Source organism: Misgurnus anguillicaudatus, chromosome 12, assembly GCF_027580225.2.
Source record: "Misgurnus anguillicaudatus chromosome 12, ASM2758022v2, whole genome shotgun sequence".
In the NCBI taxonomy this organism is placed as follows: domain Eukaryota; kingdom Metazoa; phylum Chordata; class Actinopteri; order Cypriniformes; family Cobitidae; genus Misgurnus; species Misgurnus anguillicaudatus.
Genome location: NC_073348.2, coordinates 16,602,042 through 16,626,349, shown reverse-complemented (window position 1 = coordinate 16,626,349; position 24,308 = coordinate 16,602,042). Strand labels below are relative to the sequence as shown.

The 24,308-nt window shown below is 36.8% G+C and overlaps 1 protein-coding gene across 4 annotated transcripts in view; it reads left to right on the top strand.

The window, feature by feature from the left end:
- erbin (erbb2 interacting protein) overlaps window positions 1-24,308 on the top strand; it is a 108,350-nt gene that overhangs the window by 66,351 nt on the left and 17,691 nt on the right. For 2 of the 4 annotated variants that reach the window (XM_055209059.2, XM_055209061.2), the window contains exons 9-17: window positions 2,424-2,568; window positions 4,610-4,682; window positions 9,556-9,685; window positions 10,587-10,702; window positions 11,172-11,241; window positions 16,557-16,656; window positions 18,680-18,831; window positions 23,356-23,529; window positions 23,758-23,922. In XM_055209059.2, coding sequence (XP_055065034.2) covers window positions 2,424-2,568; window positions 4,610-4,682; window positions 9,556-9,685; window positions 10,587-10,702; window positions 11,172-11,241; window positions 16,557-16,656; window positions 18,680-18,831; window positions 23,356-23,529; window positions 23,758-23,922 — 1,125 coding nt within the window. The remainder of the gene's footprint in view (window positions 1-2,423; window positions 2,569-4,609; window positions 4,683-9,555; window positions 9,686-10,586; window positions 10,703-11,171; window positions 11,242-16,556; window positions 16,657-18,679; window positions 18,832-23,355; window positions 23,530-23,757; window positions 23,923-24,308) is intronic. The other 2 variants (XM_055209062.2, XM_055209060.2) reach the window with 1 other exon arrangement.

Here is a 24,308-nt window from a genome sequence, read left to right as displayed (position 1 = left end):
CGAAAAAAACGCTAGCTGCTGGTTATTGAAAACAATTGAAAACATGTGCCGGCCGCGGGCGTAAAAGCTTTGGTGTGCACGCCCCCTTAGCGCTAAATGCTAATTAATGCTATAAGCAAGTGTTTAGGATGAAGTTCTACTGTTGACATTACAGTTACATTTTGCAGGTCAAGACTGAAAAAACACAAATTAACACACTTAATAAAACCACATACCCTCTATGTAGATGTATTATATTAATGCATCCTTTGGCACCTTTATGTCTGCATACCACAGCTCCAAAAAATGTCATGTGATTCTCAAATCACCTGGTGGTATCCTTTTCACACAGTGCATTGATCCCAGAAAATTGCCATTAAATTGCCAGAGTGCTTCTTGACCACTCCCAGGAAGGGGGCCTGGTAACATTGCCGTAACAGTTCCGGAATGCATCCTGCGTGAACAAAGGGCGTGTCATAGTCAGGACTACGTAGTGTCATTACAACAATGTAGTTATCTTTTAGCTCTTTGACACAGGGCTTTTAGTGCATATAAACATTCATGCCAATGTCTGCAAATGGGAGCAAAGATCAAAGAGCTCCTCACAATCCGTGCTGAAGCTATGATCGTTTGCCGGCTTAAGGGGGCGATTCACATTACTCTCAAGTTTGTTATTTCAAATGTAGGCGCGCGGTATGCGTGCTCATAATGGAAGCGACCGGCTTGTTTTTTCCAGGCGCGTCCGCACCGTATCGAGTTAAAAACATTTCAACTTTCTAGAATGCTACAAGCGCATAGAATGGTACACAATGCGCTACTTTCGAGAGTGAAACCCAAGATAATAAGCAAACTTAAGACGCTGTGGAAAGTGCATGATTACAAATACATTACACGTCATATCCTGATGTCCCTTTTAGTGACGGGATTTTTAAGGGATGTGTACACGAGCACAGATTCCAGAAAATTACTGTCAGTCTAAATGAAACGAAACCAAACGATCCCGGGACAAATCCCGGACACATTATCTATGTATTTTCAGCAATCTATGTGTGAAAATGGCTAAGGCTGGTTTGTTAAGATTTAAACCAGACAAGCATTGCTTATTAAACATGACCTCCGGTGGAAATCTGTCTCCTGAGCATTCCTCCAGGAAAGCTGAACCCTTCTCTAGACTGCCAGATTCATTTAAATAGGTCATAATTAAGCCATTAACAAACTGCTGAGCACAAACCGACAGTAATTGTTGGCCTACTGGCTGGATTCGGATTAAGGCACCCATTGGATTCAGGACACCCTCTTGAACAAGAATGCAAAATCTGCTAAAACTCCGAATGGCCTGAATATCAGGATGGCACAATGACCTCGTTCCCTGCAAACTGAGAGACCAGCTTACCACATGCACAGCATGTCCTCCTTGCGCAAGGCCAGATGTCCATATGTTTCTCTTTTTGCAGAATTAAATTTCTCTCTGGTTATTTGCGGTTTTGATTAAGCTTCTTTAGCCGTACCCATGAGAACAGCTAGCACTGGCGGTGATTAATCAACAGAAGGGTTTGTCACAGAGTCGTACGCAGGGTTAGATTGTGGTTTTGGAAGATGGCTTCTAATTGGTCATCACCCAAAGTTCAAGATCCTTGTGTCATGTGCCTTAAGATTAATGCCGCCTTGTTGACCACTTGAAAGTCAAGAAGAAATCATATTTCTTAATACACATGCGGACAAAGCTTTTTACTGATCTTGCTTTCGGAAAGGACAACTTTGTTTTGCTACCGTACTATTACTTACTACTGGTTTTGTATTGATCCTGTGCTAGAAATTGGAGTCATTTGCCTGGTACTTTATCTGGATAGACAAGGTCGGCGGTAACACGTTGTTGGTGATCTTATTACTGGCCTAGTTAGATTTCTGAGTGCTCTTAGATTTGTTTTCTTGAAAAGGAGCTAGTAAAGAATAGCGGATGTTGAGGAATAAGAGCTCATGGCTACAGTTTGCACTTAAGTCTGAAAGATGGATCTGACCAGTTCACGCCTTCGGCTTTCAGACATTTATTTTGACCAAATATCTCCTTTTCTTCAAGTCCTGCTTATCAGTTTCTGCTCCAGGACTGCTCTCCATCATTCTTTCCTAATTCCTAGAAAGTGTCACATTCTTATAAAATCTACTGTAAAGGTAAAATCTCACAACAGGATGATGCAAATGGAGTAATTCATCTGCAAATGAAATTTGTGACGCTCTCTCATCTTTCTTTTTGTCATCTAAGACACAAATGTGTTGAAGAATGTTCACACATACAGTTACCAGATGCTGCCGAAAAAAATTGCCATGATATTTGTCAATCGGATCTGTGCACTTAAATGAATGCTTAAAATAAACTTAAGATAAGGTTTTTGATATACTGTATATGTATATTTGTGTATGGTAAGTTGTGATTTTTGTGTGCTCAGATGATCGGGGCGCTGAAGCAGCTCTGCTACCTGGACGTGTCTAAAAACAACTTGGAGATGGTTGATGAGAAGATATCGGGCTGTGAAAACATGCAGGATCTTCTGTTGTCCAACAATGCTTTGGCGCAGCTGCCAGGGTCTATAGGTAAACAAAACAACTTGTGTCCATAATCCAAGTGTGTGCTGATGGTGTAGCTACTTTTTGGCAATTAATACAGTATGTGTGTGTATATAGTATGCATACTACATGTTTCCATTGTCATAACGTGTGTTTGCTCACCTATGTATGGCAGATAATATTTCTAGTATCATTTCCACTTCATCCACAATGATTTCCACATCTGTCTTAAAGACTTCTGGGGTTATTTTTTTTACATTTTATGCATTTCTCAGTTTTTTTTCAAAAGCAACTTACAGTGCATGCAAGCTGCTAAAATTTTTAACAGAAGCAGTAGACCATTTGGGTATTTTCACATCATGTTTTTCGAATACACAGGATATGGATATACTGATTTTGCATGCTTAATAATAGGGAAGTAGGCATATATCAACAGAGAGTAGATAACTGGGTCAATGAAGTGACGTGAATTCACCATTGTGTCCGTATGGTTCAATTAAATGTAAAAGGGTTAAAACTTCAAAATAAATTTGCAGATTACTTGCATACATTATCTTTTTTGAGGACCAAGTCTAAAATTTCTGGTTTTATTTCATTTTTATTTTATTATTGCATATTGCATTGAAAAAATGTCAATGTGGTGTAACCAGTCTGTGTCAATTCGTGCAAATAGTATTTTTTAAATAAAAAAATACATTATATATATGTTATATATTTATTTATATATATTTTTATATATATGTAAATTTAAATTTATATTAAATATTATATAATAAAAAATGTGGAATAAAATATAATCATATAGTTTAGTGTAATATGATTTTTTTTACATACATTTTTACATCATTTCTCAAAGATTATTTGAGCGGTTTTCAGCATTTGTCACGACAAATATTACAAAAGAACATAAAAATTTCAGTTAGAAATTACTAATAAAATGATATTTTAAATTGATTTCTTATGATTACGCTTACATGCCATCAAGGTGGATAAAATATTTAATATTTCTCATACTTTGGTGCAAGTGGCGGATACACCATTTTTATTACATAAAATTAACATAAATACATTATGTGCATTGAAGTAAACCTGATGCGTGCTTTTAAAATAAGTTTTTGTTAAAGATTTTTTAATTTCTCATCTTGCCAAACCGTTTGTGTCACTGACCCAACTATTACTATTATATATGTGACCACAAAACCAGTTGTAAAGGTAAATGTATTGAAATTTAGATTTATATGTCATCGTATGGTTGGTAGGATTGGACAATATTTATCTGAGATTCAACTGTTTGAAAATCTGAAATCTGAGGCTGCCAAAAATCTAAGTTTTGAGAAAATCCACTTTAAATTTGTCTAAACAAAGTCCTTACCAACATATATTACTAATGACAAAAAAAGGGTCACAAGTATAGTTTAAAGGAGATATTAGAACACACCTCAACACTAAGTATTAATCTTAGTTTAATCCTTTCTTGCCCAGAATGCTGCTTTAATTGATAAGTAAAAACAAAAAGTCAATCGTAATAGCCACATCCTCCATTTTGTCCCACAGGATGTGAAGCTTGTGCTCTGATAGTCTCAATTTTAATCTGCTTTGTAACAAATGAATGAAGGTAAGATGTGTAAGCGAAGAGGAGGATTATGGGTAAAGCAGTAATACGGTCTCATTACCAAGTGAATGACTCAGTCGGACAGCCACTAATAAGCAGGCATGTTAAAGTGGCCAAACCTCACGGCCTTTCAACATGAGGCTCACTGAAATAATACCTTCCCATTTTCCATTTAATGAAATCCATTTAAGAGCTCAGAAAATGTGTTTTCTAGCTGCAGAGATGCTCGTCATCAGCAGAAGGCTCATACGTTTTTGAATAGATTTTTCAATTAATATGTGAGCGTTCGGTCTGTGAATCAATTTCCTGTAATAAATTTTCACTTAATTTGACTGGAGATTGGCATGGTGTTATTGTCTAGACTAAAATACTGTCTCAAAGAAGAATAGCCACTTACTGTGTGCAACAATATAAATTGCCAAGTAATCCAAACTCTCTTTCTCTCTATACCTACAGGTTCACTAAAGAAACTGTCTTCTCTGAAGGTGGACGATAACCAGCTCATGTACCTCCCTGATGCAATAGGAGGGTGAGTGAGCACCATCATTAAAAGTCACCTCACAAACTAAAATTAAACCACGACCCAATTTTCCTGAACACATGTGTGGACCCATCCAAATCTACATACTAATATTTTTCCATCCAGTTTTTGTAATGCAGCTATCATGAAAGTATAAATAAAATTGTGACACGACTTCCTACAATTAAGCCCAGAGTATAGTTAGTATAGCAAATTTTGTGACAAAATGCAGCGTATCTCCTAAGCTACATACTACATTTTCCTGTTTGCGCATCGGTAAGCTACGCGTACAAAGTACCTAGGGGTTAAATTGGGATTTGTCATATGGAGGGGAAACATGTTTAATACCGATGACAGCCACTTAAAAAGATCATCTGAATTTGCAAATAATGCAGATCTATGAGTCTGACATCTTATTTGTTGCACATGTCATTATGCACAAATTAACTAACTTTCAGAAAAGGAAGTTACAAGAATCAACCTTCTTGACTAATTCTAGGCAGAAGATTCCCCAAAAGACTCAATTTACAAGAAAAGGAACCAAATATCAGCATTTATATCAGCATTTTATTAAACTAGAGTCGTATGCAAAAGTTTTGGGCACCTCTGACAATTTCCTTGATTTTCATTTATAAATATTTTTGAGTGTTTGGATCAGCAATTTAATTTTGATTTATCAAAGGACACAGTAATATTTCAGTAGTGAAATTAGTTTTATTGGATTAAAAGAAAATGTGCAATATGCATCAAAACTAAATTAGACATGAGGTGCATAAATTTGGGCACCCTTGTCATTTTGTTGATATGAATATCTGTAACTACTTATTAATTGGAACACAATTGGCTGTTTCTCAATTCCAAGAATGCAAAGAACGGACTTGCATTCTCGTGGAGATTGGTCTTGCCAGGTGACCTTGGAAGAACAAACTCAGAAGGTCATGAGAACACAGAAACGCACGCACCTGTGAGAATTGAGGACCTCCGCCATTGTTTTGCCGCAATGACTTCTGGGGATTAAAGCGACACGGCTGCACTCGATGCATCCTCGATATCAAGAACACATTCGGGTATTTTCATGCGTCCTATGTACTTGCGTTCTTGAGAATTGGAATTAAACTTCGACGACGTAGAGCTAGAACACAAGGACGCAAGATCGCTGAAGAGCGCATATTGAGAAACAGCCAATTGGTTTGGTGAGCTCATTAAGCCTTGAACTTCATAGACAGGTGCATCCAATCATGAGAAAAGGTATTTAGGTGGCCAATTGCAAGTTGTTGTTCTTTTTGACCAAACCGTTTGTGGACCCCATTTACTTCCATAGTAGGAAAAAATAATACTATGGAAGGAAATGGGGTCCACGAACGGTTTGGCTACAAACATTTCTCAAAATATCTTCCTTTGTGTTCATCAAAACAACAAAATTTATACAGGTTTGTAAATATATGAGCGTGAGTAAATAATTACAGAATTTTCATTTTTGAGTGAACTATTCCTTTAAATGACCAGAAATATGAGAAGCACTGTCTAAGGCTACATTAGGTTTACATTAATGTGTTTGTCCTTTACAACACGTTACTTTTGCTATGTTTACGCCTTTCATTTACACTACACCGCCGTTTTTGACCCTCATAAACGGATTCGTTCGCAAACGCTGCAGACCCTGTTTTAGTTTGAGAACTTAGATGTTGCGCTGCAGTGTAAATGAACGTAGACGGAGTCTTATGTAAATGAACAGCTGATGTTAATGTGACAGCGCTTCATTTTCAAAGTAAAAATTATTTTTATTCAGGTAAATGGAGGTTTGCAACGGAGGTTTTGCAAAAAATAGTAAACATCCACCAACCAGCTATTATATACGCTATATCAGATTGTTTTAACATGTATCCTTATAGATAATGTTAGCCAAGTAAGTAATGCGTATTGTTGGGTTTGAATATTGTTGTAATGTTGTTTATGTTTTGTTTAAATTTAGTTAGCTTATTACGAAAGATAGACCATATAGGGCGTTGTAAACGCCAATATAAAGTGAGAATTTTAATGGGTCAGGCATTATTTTCAAGTTTAATTTAAGTTTTGTTTGCTACTTTAAAATGACTTTCGTTTCATATAATTTGTCTCTTAATTTTAATCGATGTTTTGTTGATACGTTTTGTGAATATAAATTAATAAAAACAATAAAATCAACGTCATTAATATTTTATGCTCGTTTAGCCGATTGCGCTTTTTGCTATTTCTGTGTTGCTAGCAGAGGACATGCACGGACCTCACACACTTTTAAAAATTAATGTCATATTCATTTTTAATACTTTAGCCGGCCAAGCTTTTTTGTCTGAGAACTCCCTACATTAAAGCAATAGGCATTTCTGTAGGCTAAAGCTATACTTCACCTCTTATTATGTTTGATTGAAGTTTGCTGTTGTAGTTGCTGGCAAAGGACCCAGGTATTAACTTTTGTCAATATCGCACACCCCTAGGCTGCATAAATGCGCCAAGGTAAGCTATTATTAGAGTAATAAGTTATTTTACACTTGCCTAGTTACATGATTGAATTTGGTCATGTTTCATGCGTTTATGGTCGAGTATAGTGTGGATGAAGATTTTTTTTAAAATGCCAGTATAAACGAGGATCGTTTTTATTTTAAAATGCTGTTATCCACTGCGTTATCCATCAAAAAAGACACCAACAGTTATACCTCATTCTCGCCACCTCTTATTTTGAGCTTGTTTCCAAACATGCCGGTTATCCCTTATGTTAGATTAAATTTCCTGGTCTTGGTTTAAGAAAATATGCCGGGGGGATTATGAATATGCGATTTCAAGGATTGTCTTTTAATCCCAGCCAGGATTGTAAAGCACACTGATTAAACACTGTTAATCTTTCATTTCGCTCTCAGTGACCTGCCATGCTGTCGACTGACTACATAGCAATCTGCCTCTTGAGCCTGCATTCAAAACATTATTGAAACTTATAAGTGACTGATTGATTTAGAAAGCTCTAGATTGTTTTAAGCATAGGGGACTCGACTAGCAATTGATGTAGTACTGTAACACACATGCGGTAAAACAATTGATTATTAATTACTATTGTATTAGTTTTCAGTATTGGATAAAATATTTATACTCTCAATTTCTTCCTCATCTGCCCTCTTTGCATGTGAAATAAAAAACAGTGCTTTGGAGAGCGAACGTGTGATTAATAGTGATTTATACAGATCAGTATATGCAGAGTAGCAAGTGCTGCACGCATACAGTACAGTAACAGGACATGGCGTTAACACATTTGACACTAGTTGCGTTTTCATTAGCAGAGCAAAGGGCAACCTGCTTTACTTTACTGTACCGTGACATAGCAGGCCAAGTTTCTGAACACTTTAGGTCTCATTGACGTATAAGTGTGGGCGTTTGTGTGGCATAATGTTTTGGTTCCTGACTTTATACGTTTTACTAATCTGATTTCATTGGATCATAGGACCTTTAAATAATCCAGCTTTCATTTACAGAAGACCTGTTGATTCTTCGAAAAACAATTCATGCATCAAATTGTTGTATATATTTCAAATATGTGTGGGTTTCAGGTGAAGCTTTTCTTTGTAATCTTATGTAGATATTTAAAGGTGATACTAAAACCGGTAGGAGGCTACTGAGTTATTCATGTCTGTTTCCTGCAGTCCAACCTTTGATGTCAGGTTGGTGGTCTATTACATAAACCACATCCTGTAGCTGTTCACCCACACTACACATCAGCACCTTACATATGAGCATCTCTGACTATGAGATGTTATAAATTCTAGTTTGAGATAATCTGAGAAACATTCAAAGTAATTACTAGCCCAATACACACCATTTAAGACACGATTTGTTACCATAATCATAAAACCAAATGTGTAGTGTGTTTACATTTTAACAATGATTGATGGATTTGGCCATAATTCTGGATGTGTTTAACCCCCAAAATTTTGCTGCTTGTTTAAAAGGCAAAAAACAGAAGACAACCTTATTTTTCATCCATTTTGGGACGATTTTGGATGTGCTCCTAAAACTGATACATATCTAATACAACCTTTGTAGGATAGTGGAAAACCTAGAAATATCCGCGGAAAATGTTATTGATAAAACTCTGGTATCAGGTCATAAACTGGCTCTTGTCTGACATCATATGAGACTCGAAAATCTGCAAGTTAAAGCAAACTTGCAGGCAATCAACAAAAATCGCTCGGTCTGCATTCAAACTTAAATCTCAGGGGAACAACCTTGTGTTTTGTGAAATGCTAATGCAGTATGCATTGCGTAAATTAAAATTTTTTAATCCTCTGTCAGGGGGCTAATAACGTAAACGCAGTCAATTACGTCTCGCTTAAATGTAAGCAGACTAAAATTAAAATTGGATGTCTTCTGAAAAAGAAATCTGATATTTTGAAACGCATCATATAGAAGTCTATACCAAGTATGCTCAACCTACATGACTTTAAAATAATAGAAATGAAGTCGAAAATTTCATTTATTCAACACACCTGCATATTAGTCATGATCAGGGCCAGAAAGAATCTGCTGACTCTCTTTCTTTTTCTGTGGAATTTTTTTGGGAAAATCTGCGGAATGATTTTTAAATTTAAATGATTTTTGACTCTGTTGTCTAGCACATCATTTCACATCCTTTTACAAGACGAACACTCTAGTTATGTTTAATATAAAGTTTACATTGCATTGAAAAAATTACGACATTCGTATAAATTGATAATAAAAACTCAAGCTTTTTTATTCTGCTATAAAATATATATCACACACATTCATTTATAGTCCTGTTGAGCTGGATCAAATATGACAGTTTTGTGAGACTTAATTTTATTATTAGTGAATTAATTGTTGCTTTTTCTTTCTCTAGTCTTGCCGCTCTGGAAGAGCTGGACTGCAGTTTCAATGAGATCGAAGCGCTGCCCTCCTCCATTGGCCAGTGTGTCAACCTGCGAACGTTTGCTGCCGATCACAACATGCTCACACATATGCCTTCAGAGGTCAGTCAAACTTTCTTCAAAACATTCAGCCCTAGCACAGTATGTACAGGGTTCCCACGATTTCCTTGAAATCCTTGAAAGTTTTTGAATCTGGGAAAAAATTCAAGGCCCTGGGAAGTTTTGGAAAATATACATACATAGATACAGGTCATTGAAAGTGCTTGAATCTATTTTATGCAAGAAGTTTTCTGGAAAATAACCCATATTATTCCCTGTGTAGTGTAGGATGATATCATAAAAATTCTAGACTTTTTAAGTACACTTGTTAAACTGTTCACTTTAAATGCTTTTATCTTCTGTATGCGAATGTTGATTCATACCAAAATGCTTTTTTGCATAGTTGTGTTTGACAAATGAAAACGTCTCTGGTTACATATGTAACTGTTGTTCCCTGAGAAAGAAACGAGACGCTGCGTCTCTCTTGCCATACTTCCTGCGTCCCTGTTACGCCGTCTTTGGAAATATTTCAGATAGCGATATACTTCCCGGCTCCCGCGTCACCCTGTCTTTGTTGTTAAGCCTCACCATTGGTTGAATTTGATATACACATTCAGACGCACTTACCCCTGGAAGCGTCCCCAAAGTGTCACCACAGTGACACAGCGCGAAAAGGAACTGTAACAATGTATCTTAAAAGGTAACACAATGTAACCTTGCTCTTACTTGAAATGTGTCCCCACAATTAGTCCTTTAATTTGAGGGGGATTTGCACCTGGAAATTCCTTGAAAGGTCATTGAATTTGAAGTTAACTAAGGTGTGGGAACCCTGTGTCAGTAAGCTTTTAAACATATCCCCAACTCAATGATCCTGCAACGTGATCAAAGGATCTATCGCAGTAGATATCTGGCTGCTCATCCTCTCTGTGGACCCTTCATGTGTGTGTGTTTGTCTGTATGACAGATGGGCTGCTTGAAGAACGTCACTGTGCTCTTCCTGCACTCCAACAAGCTGGAGTTTCTGCCGGAGGAGATGGGCGACATGCTGAAGCTCAAGGTCATCAATCTCAGCGACAACAAGTATGTCCCCCCTGTGCCACACACACACAAACATCACATCACACACAACAACCCCTGCTTTTAAGTGTAACCTGCAGTATAAAATTATAGTAACTAACTTTGGTAACAAGGCAACACTACAGTGTTTCTAGTAAACATACTAAGATGTCTGCTTATGCATTGCATTATAGTTCTGTACTTACTCTTAGTATATTAACTCTTGGGGCGGTTTCTCAAACAGGGCTTATACTAGTCCCAGACTAAAATGCATGTTTGAGCTGCCTTAAAAACTAAAGGAATGCAGGTCACTAGTGATTAGACCATTCCTCATTCTTTGACCAATTCCCTTTGGGCCACATTTTTGTTTTAAAATGACAATAGTTTGAAACACATACTATGAAGCTGTTTTAGAGTATTTATACTGAGCTCATGTATGCAAAGAAGGATGGATAAAAGTTAACTTTACCCGTGACCTTGACTTTATTTACAGGTTGAGAAATCTTCCATACAGTTTCACCAAGCTCAACCAGATGACTGCAATGTGGCTGTCTGAAAATCAGGTAGGATAAATCAGAATTAACGTTCTGTCAGTCGACATTGTTGCAAAGTATCACGACTCAGACATAAAGCCAAGTGTTTATCAGTTTCTAAATAAAGGATATTTATTGTTTGGGATAACGACCAGCTGATTTTGTTTATCCCACATATTACATGACTGCTTACCAAATATATAATCAAAGGATCATGACATGTTTACTTGAGTTGAAATTAGATTGTTATGTGGTAAAAATAAAAGGTTTTTATTTAGTCAGATGAATCGGAGGATATCAAACATGTTTAGAAGTCTCATTGCATACGACTCAGATCTGACTTCAAGCCAATGGGAAAAAATTATGGAAAGGGCGAAAAGTGCACACAAAGTGAAGGTCTAGCTGGCAATCCAAAAAACTAAGCTTGAGAAAGTCTTAATCAACTAATCATGTGTTCCACTTAATACGTTTACATATTTCACTTTATCACAATAATCTCACACAACCACTTCCTAAAAATACACTTCAGATGTTTGTCCTTTAAAAGGATCGGTGCTATTCGTGGAGTGATTTGATGTTCCCATCAGCTCCGAGTGTATGTGGGTGGTCTGTAACTAAATGTCTGAGTTACCATCGTAAGTGGTCATCAACCCTGTGACTAATGGATATAAAAATCACCTGCCATCCCACATGCCAAGTCTTCCCACCTCTGAGGTCTATAACACATTACTTTTTTTTTTAAATACAACATAAATTTCATCATTCACAAATAATGCAGTCCTTATTTTATAAGAAAAAATACATTCTTTAAAAAACATATAATTCGACTGATGTCACCTAAATTGCACATCCTGGATAATCAATGCCCAATTAGCTATGCAGGTTTTGTTTCAGGCTACACTTGTATGTATTGTTGCCATTCTTGGAGAAATAGTTTAATGGAGAATGAAAATGTTGCGTTTATTTACGCAGTCCATTCAAGATGTAGGTGACATTACTGTCCGTAAAATGATTCATTAAATAGTAAGAGTTAAAAAAGCTCTGAAGCTAAACGAATTATTGCAAGAACACAACCAACCAATAATTACATTATAACCTATAGTCCCGAGTTTCAGGCAAACCGTCTAAAGCATGTGTGAAATGCAGTAGTCTTGTCGCATCAAACCACTCATACACCTGTAAATGTGCTTGAAATGTGCTCAATCTTCCTGTCGCAAAAATGACGATAGCGCACACTTCAGCTAAGCTCTCTGAAGCCTTCAGATGCTGCTTTTCTGGGCATGCATTTCAGCCCACACGTAACTTCTCAAATAGCGTGTGAGTACTGCATTGAAGTCTGTTTCGCATCTTCCTGTACTTAAATATTTAAATTGGCAAGGCCTGAAAGCATATGAAATGCGTAACTTTTGTGACGATAAAGCACTGGCTTGATCGGGTGCATTAAATGTATCAATCGTATTACATTACAGCAGCAAAAAAGAAAATTTAACACATTTTTCTCAGTTAACACATTTTTAAAGTGCTATTAATATGAAATGTTTACCTGATGTTGCTAACAACTCGTACAATCCATACATTCAAAGAAATCAAACTATAGATGTCAATCAATTAAGTTATGTATAATCATGAAAAAAATGACACAGGGAAAAAGTATTGACCAGGCTTACTGAAATGTATTTAATAATTTGTGCAAAAGCCTTTGTTGGTAATGTAAGCTTTAAGACACCTGCTGTATAGAGAACACATAACTTAATTTATGGACATCTATTGTTTGATTTCTGTTTGTTTTTTATTATTGTTTGGGGGGCTAGTTTTATAATGTGCCACGGGCGTGAAAATGTTTATCTGTAGAAAATAAACGTTCTTTATTTTCCTAATGTGCATTAATCCCATAAGCAATGGCTGTCAACCCAAGGACCGCTGCAGCATTAGGAAGTCAGTGGAAAAGTGAGTAGAGGGGCAGGTTTTGCTCTTAATTTCACGTCAGAAACAAGAAATTACCTTACATGAGGAGTTACGTCTATAATGAGAGGATATTTACAGACCATGCAAACCCATCTTTGTATAATCTTTTTAAGTTAAATAAAAAAATGTAAATACAGAGATCGTATGTTAAAAGGGCAGAGTTCATATTCTGTCTCAAAATGGCACGGTTGGGTACACTTAGATGTTCTTAAGATAAACTTAAGAAGGCCTAAAGTAGGGCTGTCCTCGACTAAGGATTTACATATTCGAATCAGAATTGTTGAATCTTTTCATAGTCGACCGATAGTCGAATCATCTATGTGTGTGTGTGCATGGGTTGGGAGGGGGTCAGACCAGGTACAAATTGATAACTTTTATTTTCTTTCACAAGCAGCATATAAACAACTTTCGGATAAAGTGACCAAAAACTGTCTTTCAAGTGATGAACGAAGACAAAACTGACGATGCATTTATATATTTTAAGGTAAAATGTAAGGCAACATTTGTTTAATTATTCCTCATAACATTTTAAAGCCACGATCTACAGAACATCACACAAAAAACATTTTAATATCTAAACCTAAAAATATAACAAAGGTGATCCTGCCTTGGAAACCTCGGCTAATTCAGTGTTTTTATTTAATTTGGAGATTAAGCGCGTCAAAACAGTCATGACCAAAAAAAATGACAAATGAGAAATGACAAATAATTTGTGATTGTTACTGCAAATTATAAAAACTAAGCTTTATATACAATTCATAAAAACACTGAAATTAATGATTTTATAGACACTACGCGTTATTATTTAACACAGAAATACCTGCTTGCTTTCACTATGATCATCTCCATTCACTTTAGATACAGAAACAACTGATGATATTATTTATTTCAGAAATCTCTTTTCTATCATTTGAAAGTGAACACCAACCATAATATTAAATCAGAAGAAAGACAGTCGTGTCAGGCATAAATAGGTTCGGTGCAGATATTTTCCGTTTCATCACGGAAATTTAAAGAAACGGCTTACCTATTTTGTAGTTTAACTTTTGACAAGATAACCATATGTTTTAAATATATTTTAAAAACTTATACCCGTCGAAAACATCCGTTTTTTTAATGTTTAGTTTGATGAACTTCTAAATATGAGACGAAGAGCACCTAGCACGTTCGGCTAAATTGCATGCGCAAGCATGGCCAGCACGCAATAGTGCAAAATCTATACAACGAAAAGCAATCCAAAATGTAAACACTTAAATTAGATCAGAATTTACGTTTATAATAAATACATTTTTTTTTATATTAAATAAGGTCAGAAGTAACAAAGTGCAGAACAAATGTGCAAAATGCCTCAAGTGCACGAAAACAAAACACAAGCCAAATAGATACATCAGATAACCCAGAGTGATTTATAAATAAAATAAAATAAAATGAAGAAATTATTAAAAGAATGAAAGTATAGCCAGAATTGCCAGCTTTTTCTTTTAAATATAGAAACAAAGAGGCAATGGTTTATTAACATAGGAACCTCTTATGGACGTGTAGCCCGGTCACAGGGGTTGCTGGATTTATTAACGCATTTTAAAAATATTTATTGAAAGCTGTTACTTCACATATTATTTGCAGAATTATCATAATGTGCTGTATATTAATATATTGGGAGAAAGCTGTTATATGTGAAATAAGATTTGTGCACAGTGCACCCATATACGGCCAAAATTAAAGGATCCTCATTTCATAACACATCTGCGACGATTCGACTGTAAGATTGGTAGTCGAATCAGGCTTCTTCTATCGATGCATCGAATCTTCGACTATTCGGGGTCACCCCTAGACTAAAGTAGAATTTTTTGTATATTTAGAACAGAATAGTGTGTGAAAATAGAGCACTTTAAGTGCATTAAGAACATTTTCATCTGGAAAGTACATTAAAAGCATCTGTGTACTTTCTTTTTCGCGTAAACGTCAACAGTAACGGATGTACTGACAGAGAAGACGGATGATCGAGTTCATCATGACTTAACGAAAGGTTAGCAGTAGTGTTTCCCACACATACCCATTCTCTTGTTGTGAGTCTGTGTGCAAGCAACAACACTGATGAGAAGAGCGACATCAGTACAGCCTCAATGTAAATGTATGGTGATTTTGTCAGATGTCCCGTTTTTACCAGCAGTTAAATCTAAAGAGCTGATTGGTTTAAACATGTAGTTACTGGGTCGTGGGTCATTACTGGGTTGTGTTTAGTCACTACTTTATAGACAACAGACCAGATAATATGTAAAAATAGCATTAAGTTGTGTTAAAATGAAATATAATGTGACAGATCAAAGAGTAAAACACGACGCAATGACGTCACATATATGCTAATCGCCGTGTGACGTCGTCTTTCAAAATCCTGTGGGAAACACCATAAAAAATATATTCGGTTACTTAATTACTTCTATATTTACTTATTACTGAATTGATATCGAAGAAAATAAAGCAATATTGAATTGAATCGAATCTAAGCCTCAAGAATCTAAATCGAATCAAATTGTGAAATTCCTAACAATGCCCAGCCCTAAAGATGAATCTGTGAAATTTGTCAATCCTCCACAATCTCCTGCAAACTCATGTTACAGAGGTAAAATGGATGGCAATGACATTTTATGTTGACCTTAATGTATGTTATTACTTCGTGATGGACCAGTAAAATGCCAAAACAAAATGTCTAGACGGAGACAGATTGTGTTGATATCCACATAATGTTGTGATATTTGCTCTCAAACAAACCAGCAGCCAAAGTAAGCTAGCTAAACATAAGAACCACACCGCTACGAAATAATAAAACAATTTCAGCGCGCATTTCAGTCTCATCGGCATGCCATATGGCAGGAGACTGCAGAGATCCTCTGTGATTCAACTGTGCCAGAGAAAGGAGAGGATTTCAGGCACGCAGCTCAGCAATAGTTGATGGTGAGCTTAGATGAAAGCGACGCTTAGTTCCTTATTGATCGTGATGTGTCATTTTAAAAAGCTGGTTGTGATTAAAGATTGGATGTGTTTGTGAAGTTTGAAGCCATTGCTGCGTAAAGAGAATCTAAGAGCTCCGTCTTTTTGTGTCAAAGATTATGAGATCTTCAGTTTCAGATGTTCTGATACGCCAATATGCAGCACAGATAAGGGCATGTAGATGAATCTACGTAGATGAAAATAGATGAATCTAGTTGGTTGTCAGTAAGTGCTGGTGATTTGCAATGACACAAGCAAACATCACTTGTTATTGGTTCCAGCAATGTTTATGGTCAGCCCACAAAAAGCTCTCAATGCTTGATGGCCCTTCACAATTTAAAATGTTCAAATTATTCACAAATTACATATCCCTGTATGTTGTGTATTTGCAGTCCAAGCCGCTGATTCCCCTGCAGAAAGAGGAGGATCCAGAATTGCACAAGACCGTTCTCACCAACTACATGTTTCCTCAGCAGAGCCGAACTGAGGAGTGTGAGTATTCATGCATAACTTGCATCTCCCTCAAGACTTTATCTTTCATGCAGATTTAATCTGCCATTTAAAGGTGCAGTGTGTAATTTTTAGAAGGATCTCTTTACAGAAATGCAAAATAATATACAAAACTATATTATCAGGGGTGTATAAAGACCTTTCATTATGAACCGTTATGTGTTTATTACCTTAGAATGAGACCTTTTTAACTACATACAAAGAGGGTCCCCTTACATGGAAGTCGCCATTTTGTGCCGCCATTTTTCTTCAGAAGCCCTTAACGGACATTTTTTTTACTAAGTTGTCTCCAACGATGACATGTTTGTCCACATAGCTTTTCTATGTGTTTCAAAAGCAAGGGGTGAGCACTGGACTAAGCCATTGGTTGCAATTCGCAACCTCACCACTAGATGCCGCTAAAATTTACACACTGCACATTTAATGCACCTTTAAAAAAATTCACAACAAAACGTTGAAGTGGTTGCCTCAGATGCAGGAACTTAATTTGCCAACATAACAAAAAGGATTTTTATTGGACAATAGCAAAATTGAAATATGAACAAGAATTGATTATGTGCGTATATCAGTGGTGTATGTGAGGAAGTCATTTCAACTGCTACTGTGCTGAAGTGATACCAAAAATAAAGCATCCCACTCTTTGAATGACTTTCGTCCAATCAGATTAGATTACTTACTGTTGCATAAAATCTCATAAAAGTAACATTTTATGTTTTTGGTGATTATAGATATCAAAGCCACACATGGTGGACCCGTATTGAAAATACCCGTGTACGTGTGGACAGGGCCTAAGTCTACATAGCAGAATAATTTTCCGTCTATTTAATTATGTTATTATTGATCACCATTACATGTATGATACAGTATTGACATTTAAACTTAAAAAATATCTGTCCCAAGCATTAAGAATGATCATGTTACCCCTTGTTATCCTTTCGAGACTCTACTGTGCCAGTGTTGCTGGGAGTTGGACTGTGCAAATCACAAATGGGCGTCTCATTGGAATCCTGAGAGGGAAGAGATTAATAAGTCTTAACCTGTTTCCTAGCAACTCCACTTTAAACTCTTTAGTAGGGTAACTTATTGGCTTTCGAGGTCTCTGGAGTCTGCTTCGGTTGGGTAGCATGACTGAGCTTAGGTAACAGAGGAGTTTGTGATCTACTAAGCCCAAACGTATGCTTACATGAGCACACAGCAGAGTCTGTGGCCACCCACTAAGATCATAATTTAAGTGTGTTTATTCGCAATCTTTTTGACAAAACCTCCTTTGTTCAAAATAAACATTGTATTTATGGCCTATTCAAACATTTGAAAACAAGTTTAAAAATGTTGAAAACAAATAAATTTAATACCTTTTTGTTTTCAAAAACCTTTATAAGTGGCAATTACAAAGGTAAACATTATTTGCTACGTTCTTATCGACTCCTTTTACGTGAACGTATGTGCACGGTGGAACGCACTCACCCAAAAATATTTTTTATGATATTCGTGTCACGGTCGGTCGGGTCGTTTGAAATAAGATGCCAATTAACTATTTTAAACAATTATTATTATTATTATTATTATTATTATATATATATATTTTTTTTTTTGCCGTCCAAGTTGCGAGCAGGTCAGTTGACAACGTCGGCCTGGTGTGGGTTGTTTATGAATTGACCTGCGCATCACTGTTAGACTTGTATTGAGTGACTAGAAAATACACATTGACCTAGATGTAGGCTCTTTTGATTTGGGTCAATGCACAATCATGTATCAAGCACCTACAGTAACAAAGACACAAAAACGCATTGTCAACTGTAAAGGCACAGCTCTAAAAAAATAAGTGCCCCAGCCACCACCAACAACACCCCAGCATCGTGGTAACAAAATGTACATGGCAAATACCATTATTTTTATATATGAAATCTCTACATGATCTACCCTTTGTGTGTCATATGTCATCCACAAACAACACTGTGTTGTTTTGATTGTTTGTTAATGGTTTCTTGGCATCTCTCTCTTACAGATGTGCCCAACTCGGACAGCGAAAGCTTTAACCCGTCTCTGTGGGAGGAGCAACGTAAGCAGCGGGCACAAGTGGCGTTTGAGTGTGACGAGGACAAAGACGAGAGGGAGACGCCCACGCGGGTCAGTTCCCACTGTCCGCTTCTGCCAAGGGTGCTTTCATCATTTCTACTTCCTGTTGTGCTTACTGTACCCCTCTATTGCACTCTCTCTCTCTCTTTCTCTACCATCTTGCTTCGCTCTGTCAATTGTTTTTTATTATGTTCTTACCAGCTAATGTTTCCAGGAAAATACAGCTTAAAGTGTTAAAATCACAGCCAGACATAATTTCTGATGATGTGTATGCATTTATCTGGACCAATTAAATTTGACTGTGGTCCTTCTCGCAGTTGGTTAGGCCAAACAAAGATTATTATGCACAACATGACTTGTCATTGCACCATGATGGGCTAGTATTTAGGACATTTTTTAATTGATTGATTTCTTATATAGAATTATGTTTTTTCTCTTAAATACTTCTATATACACTATTTGGTGATCATTTACTCGCCCTCATGTTGTTATAAACCTTTATGAGTTTCTTTAATCTGTTGAACACATAAGAAGATCTTTTGATAAATGATGGCAGCCACGCGGTTGATGGTACCCATTGACTTCCATAGTATTTGTTTTCTTACTGTGGAAGTCGGTGGGTGCAGTCAACGGTGTGTTTACTATCATTTATTCAAATCTTTTGTGTTCAACAGATGAAACTCGTACAACAACATGAGGGGGAGTGAGTGAAAAGCTCTGTGCATCTGACATGTTTTCCTGCAAATGCATTTTTTTATGAGACTCTTAATGGATTCTGCCAACAAACCGGTATTTCTGAATAGCGTGAGGCCGGGATTAAGCGAATTTGATGTAGAAGTATAGTCAGGAAAATAAGTATTTGAACACCCTGCTATTTTGCAAGTTCTCCCACTTAGAAATCATGAATGGGTCTGAAATTGTCAACGTAGCTGCATGTCCAGTGTGAGAGACATAATAAAAAAAAAATCCAGAAATCACAATGTATGATTTTTTGAACACCTGTCTATCAGCTAGAATTCTGGGCCCGGTTGAATAAAGCACCTTAAGTGTAATTTTCCCTTAAGTTCACCCTTATGTTTCCCTTAAACTTAAGGGTGTTGCAGAATAAACCCTTAAGTTTTTTCTGTTGCTTCTCCATGGCAACAATAGTATTTTATAACAACAAACCTTGGTCGCTGTCATGAAACACTTAACGATTACCTTTACCTAAGAGAACCATTTAGGGGATTATATGCAACACCCTTTACTTATTATCTAAAAGTAGTTAAGGGGAATTTACCCCTTAAGTGTCATACTTAATGGAAAAACTTAAGGTGCTTTATGCAACTGGGCCCTGACCCTCAAAGACCTGTTAGTCTTTAAAATGTCCACCTCCACTCAATTTATTATCCTAAATTAGATGCACCTGTTTGAGGTCATTAGCTGCATAAAGACACCTGTCCACCCCATACAATCAGTAAGAATCCAACTACTAACATTGCCAAGACCAAAGAGCTGTTCAAAGACACTAGAGACAAAATTGTACACCTCCACAAGGCTGGAAAAGGGCTACAGGGAAATTGCCAAGCAGCTTGGTGAAAAAAGATCCACTGTTGGAGCAATCATTAGAAAATGGAAGAAGCTAAACATGACTGTCAATCTCCCTCGGACTGGGGCTCCATGCAAGATCTCACCTTGTGGGGTCTCATTGATCCTAAGAAAGGTGAGAAATCAGCCCAGAACTACACGGGAGGAGCTGGTCAATGACAATTTCAGACCCCTCCATGATTTCTAAGTGGGAGAACTTGCAAAATAGCAGGGTGTTCAAATATTTATTTTCCTTACTGTATTTGATGAACATATAACACGTGCAGAGAGGATTCGGTTAATATCATTACCTTATTGATGGAGGTGGCTTATAATACCTTTTGCACCTGAGCTTCTTATATAATGACATAATTTTCATTTTTGGGTGAAATATCTCTTTAATACACAAACAATTATTGTGAACAAAGTTAACTCTAATCAGTTTTAGCTTCAGACAGCACACCCATGTTTACTGACTGTCTGATAAATATTACAACACATAAATGTCATGAGCTTCCTGACATCACCAGCTGTTTTAAAGGCTACATTCTACATTCTGTTCACTGAAACATATTCAGAGTTTGCTATCAAATCATTTATAGCTACGCAGTTTTCTTTTTTTTTTAAGCCCTTAGCAAGTAAACCTATCCATTAGCAGAACTGTATATTATATCTGTGAAACAACCAGGACTTTTGTGATGCATTTGAGTAAGCCAAAAAAAATAGATTTTTTTGGCACTAAAATCAAAGGGCAAGATGTGGCATGCCATTTTTTCCATATCACATAAAAACCTGACACTATTAAGGTGTGTGATCTTTCAGGTGGGAGCGGTTTAGATTTGCACACTTCATGTGTACTTCAGGAAGCCATGTCAGGTGTTTCCATTAACAGCAAGAGGTTTCACTGGAACAAATACACCTGGTTTGTCAGCATGTCATAGCCTGAGCTGCAGTGCATTTCAGTGGAAATCTCATTAAAGCTGAAACCCTGACGTGACTCCTGTCAGAAAGTGAAATGGAAGCCCTCGCTGTGTCAGGAGCCCTCAAGCGTTCAACGTCCATCTTGTGCTCTTTCTCTCTGATATTACATACTCTGTATCTCGTTCCCTCCCTTCTCGCGCACTGTCTTGCACCCCTGATGACTCAATATTGCTGTCTGGGTAGTATGCGGTGCCAGAAACACATGCAGAGTACCGAGCTGTCTCAGTCTGACAGAGTAACACTGATGGCGTGTGCCCCTGTCTGGGCTTAAAACAACAGAACAACCCTCTTCTTTCTGGGTGTTTTCGGTTTTCTGACAACTTATTTTTGACTTGGACTTCAATGTTTCTTAGGTTAATATCTTGAGTTTATTCCAGAAATAATTTGTTGCATGTCTACTAAAGCAATAAGTCACTTGAAGTTATACCTTACAGTATAGAGTGCCACAGGGATAATGTATTTTTGTAGGCCAACCCTTGAAGTTAGCGGAAAACTGGTTCCCTTGCTAAAAAGCCGATTCATTTTTTCCATAGACTTTTGGATTATTACAGAAAATAAGATCTGTGTTTAACAAAAGTTTATGTAACTTGTCCTACCATTAAATCTTCGCACATTAATACAAGTTTTATACATTTTGAAGCCCAAATGCATTTACTAGAAATATAAAAAAGCTGAATTTTGACTTTAAAATGCGTAAAATTTGTATTCATCTATGAAGACTGAAAGAGCAATGGTCTGATTCACGATTTTATATTACCTTTGGTGTTTAGGTGTGTATTAGTACATGTTAACGATATGCAAATGTTACATTTCCCAAAGTAAACGATGAGGCTAGTTATTGTCTCCAACGTAAATCTCTTTTCTTGGACTACAACAAGATTGTAGGCAACGGTTTACTTTTTTGGGATTAGTGATGTAGACAAGACCGACATTATCATAATTCCTCCCAAACTCCTGTTAGCATTGCATTGCGCACAAATCTTTCAAACATGGTAAGGAGCGTCACATTTCCGGCTGACGTCAGAGGTATTCAGGCCAATCACAACGTGATTAGCTGGCCAATCGGGGACACAGAGCTTTTCAAATCTGTGTGTTTTAGGAAGAGAGGGATATCTAGAGTTACAAAAATGTACGGTATGTGGAAAACAATGTGTTTTTAAGCTTATTTTTTGCGATAATCCAAAAGTCTTTAGGAAAAATTAATGGGCTTTTTAGCGAGGGAACCAGTGTCTTGCTAACTTCCGGGTAGGCCTACAAAAATACGTTATCCCTGCAGCACTCTATTTGTATCACGATTTAAGGGTTTGTTTGTGATTGAAAGAACCAGATTTTTTTCCCAATTGGTTCGTTCCGAAAAGAAACAGTATTTTAACGTTTTCGGCTCAAGCCTAAAGTTGACGTTCCTGAACCGGTTAGAACAAAATATATAGTTCTCGAACCGGTTAATAACATTCCATGTCAGCGGTGGGACTTACGAATAAGTAGGCTGATCATTAGGACATTAAACTTAAATTATTTGTCTACATAATTTCCTTAAGTCTCTATCTTGTCATCAAACATTAAAAAAGGCTACATTATGTAAGCGGCATAACTGTAATTCTGACATGCCTACATTTGTTGAGTGCACTTAAACACGCGCGCACACACACAGACGGAGCCCGAATTTCAAATGGCGCTTTGGGAAAAAGATGCAGCATAAACTGTCGCTTCACATAAAGTGTAAATTACGTTGTTTTTAGTGCTTTATTCGCCAAATGTGTTTTAAAAGACTACAGTATGAGACACAGTAGTGCAACTCTCTCTCAAGTTTATACATCAAGAGTTCTTATCTTTGAAGGGCATAGGGATAATCACGTTTGATTGGAGTTGGACCGGACACATTTGAGCTATACAGGAGCACCCTTATGTTTTAACGAACCTGTATGACTTATTTTAGCAGATCATAAATCTGTTACTAATGGAATAACATTGGAGGAAAACATGAAATGTAATTTTTGGGTGAGCTATCTCGTTTAAATAGCATCGCAACTAAATAATCTGCATGTTTTGTGTTTACAGGAGGGCAATCTGAAGCGATACCCCACGCCATACCCCGATGAGCTGAAGAACATGGTGAAAACAGCCCAGTCTGTGGCTCACAGACTCAAAGAGGATGAGTCCAGCGACGAAGCAGGAAAGGAGACCAGGGTCACGGAGAGAAACCATATCGGAGTGCAGGATGTCGGAGTGAAGGTTGGATTACGAAAATATCACCAGTAGCATTTCCTGTTGCAGGAACATTCGGAAGTGTTGATTTGCTTTTCATACTTGGGTTTGGGTCACTTCTGATTACTCTAAAGATTTCCAGAAATGTCAAAGGTCAAAATAATTTGATAAATTGATCTGTTTGGTGTGTGCATGCAGAACATTTTACGTGAAACTAGTAGAAACACTTCTTATGCCAACTCTGCATTTCTTCAGGTGATTGAAGGTCCATGCGCTAATGGAAAAGCGGTTGAGATTGAGCCCTTGAACAGCCACCAAAATCATGAATCACGAGATGTAGTGGACTACAGTGTTGAAAGGATCCCTCTAAAGGCATCAGACAACATGAGAACTATGGTTAACCACGATGACACTCTCGAGGTACTATTAAATGAGTTTTACAAAGTCAATCCTAGTGTAGTTTACAGTTTTTAGACAAAATGAAGCTTAACTTTTTTATTTGTATTCCTTATAATTTAACCCGACTCTCAACATGAACATAACCATAGAAGCTGGCATGGCGTTAAAAAGAAAAGAAAAAGAAGAGAAAAAAGAAAAAACACTATCAAATGAAATTAAGTTATGTTATTAACCCTCAAACGCTCCTCGTTTTCTGTTTACACTTCTGGCCCTTGGGGTCTATATAACCCCACAATTGAAAGCATAATTGTTAGAAAAATATACATTTTTAATAATACAAATAATATATAATTTTTTTGTTTACTTCTCATCTATACAATGAAGCTGTGTTTTGAGAGATTTGAAGT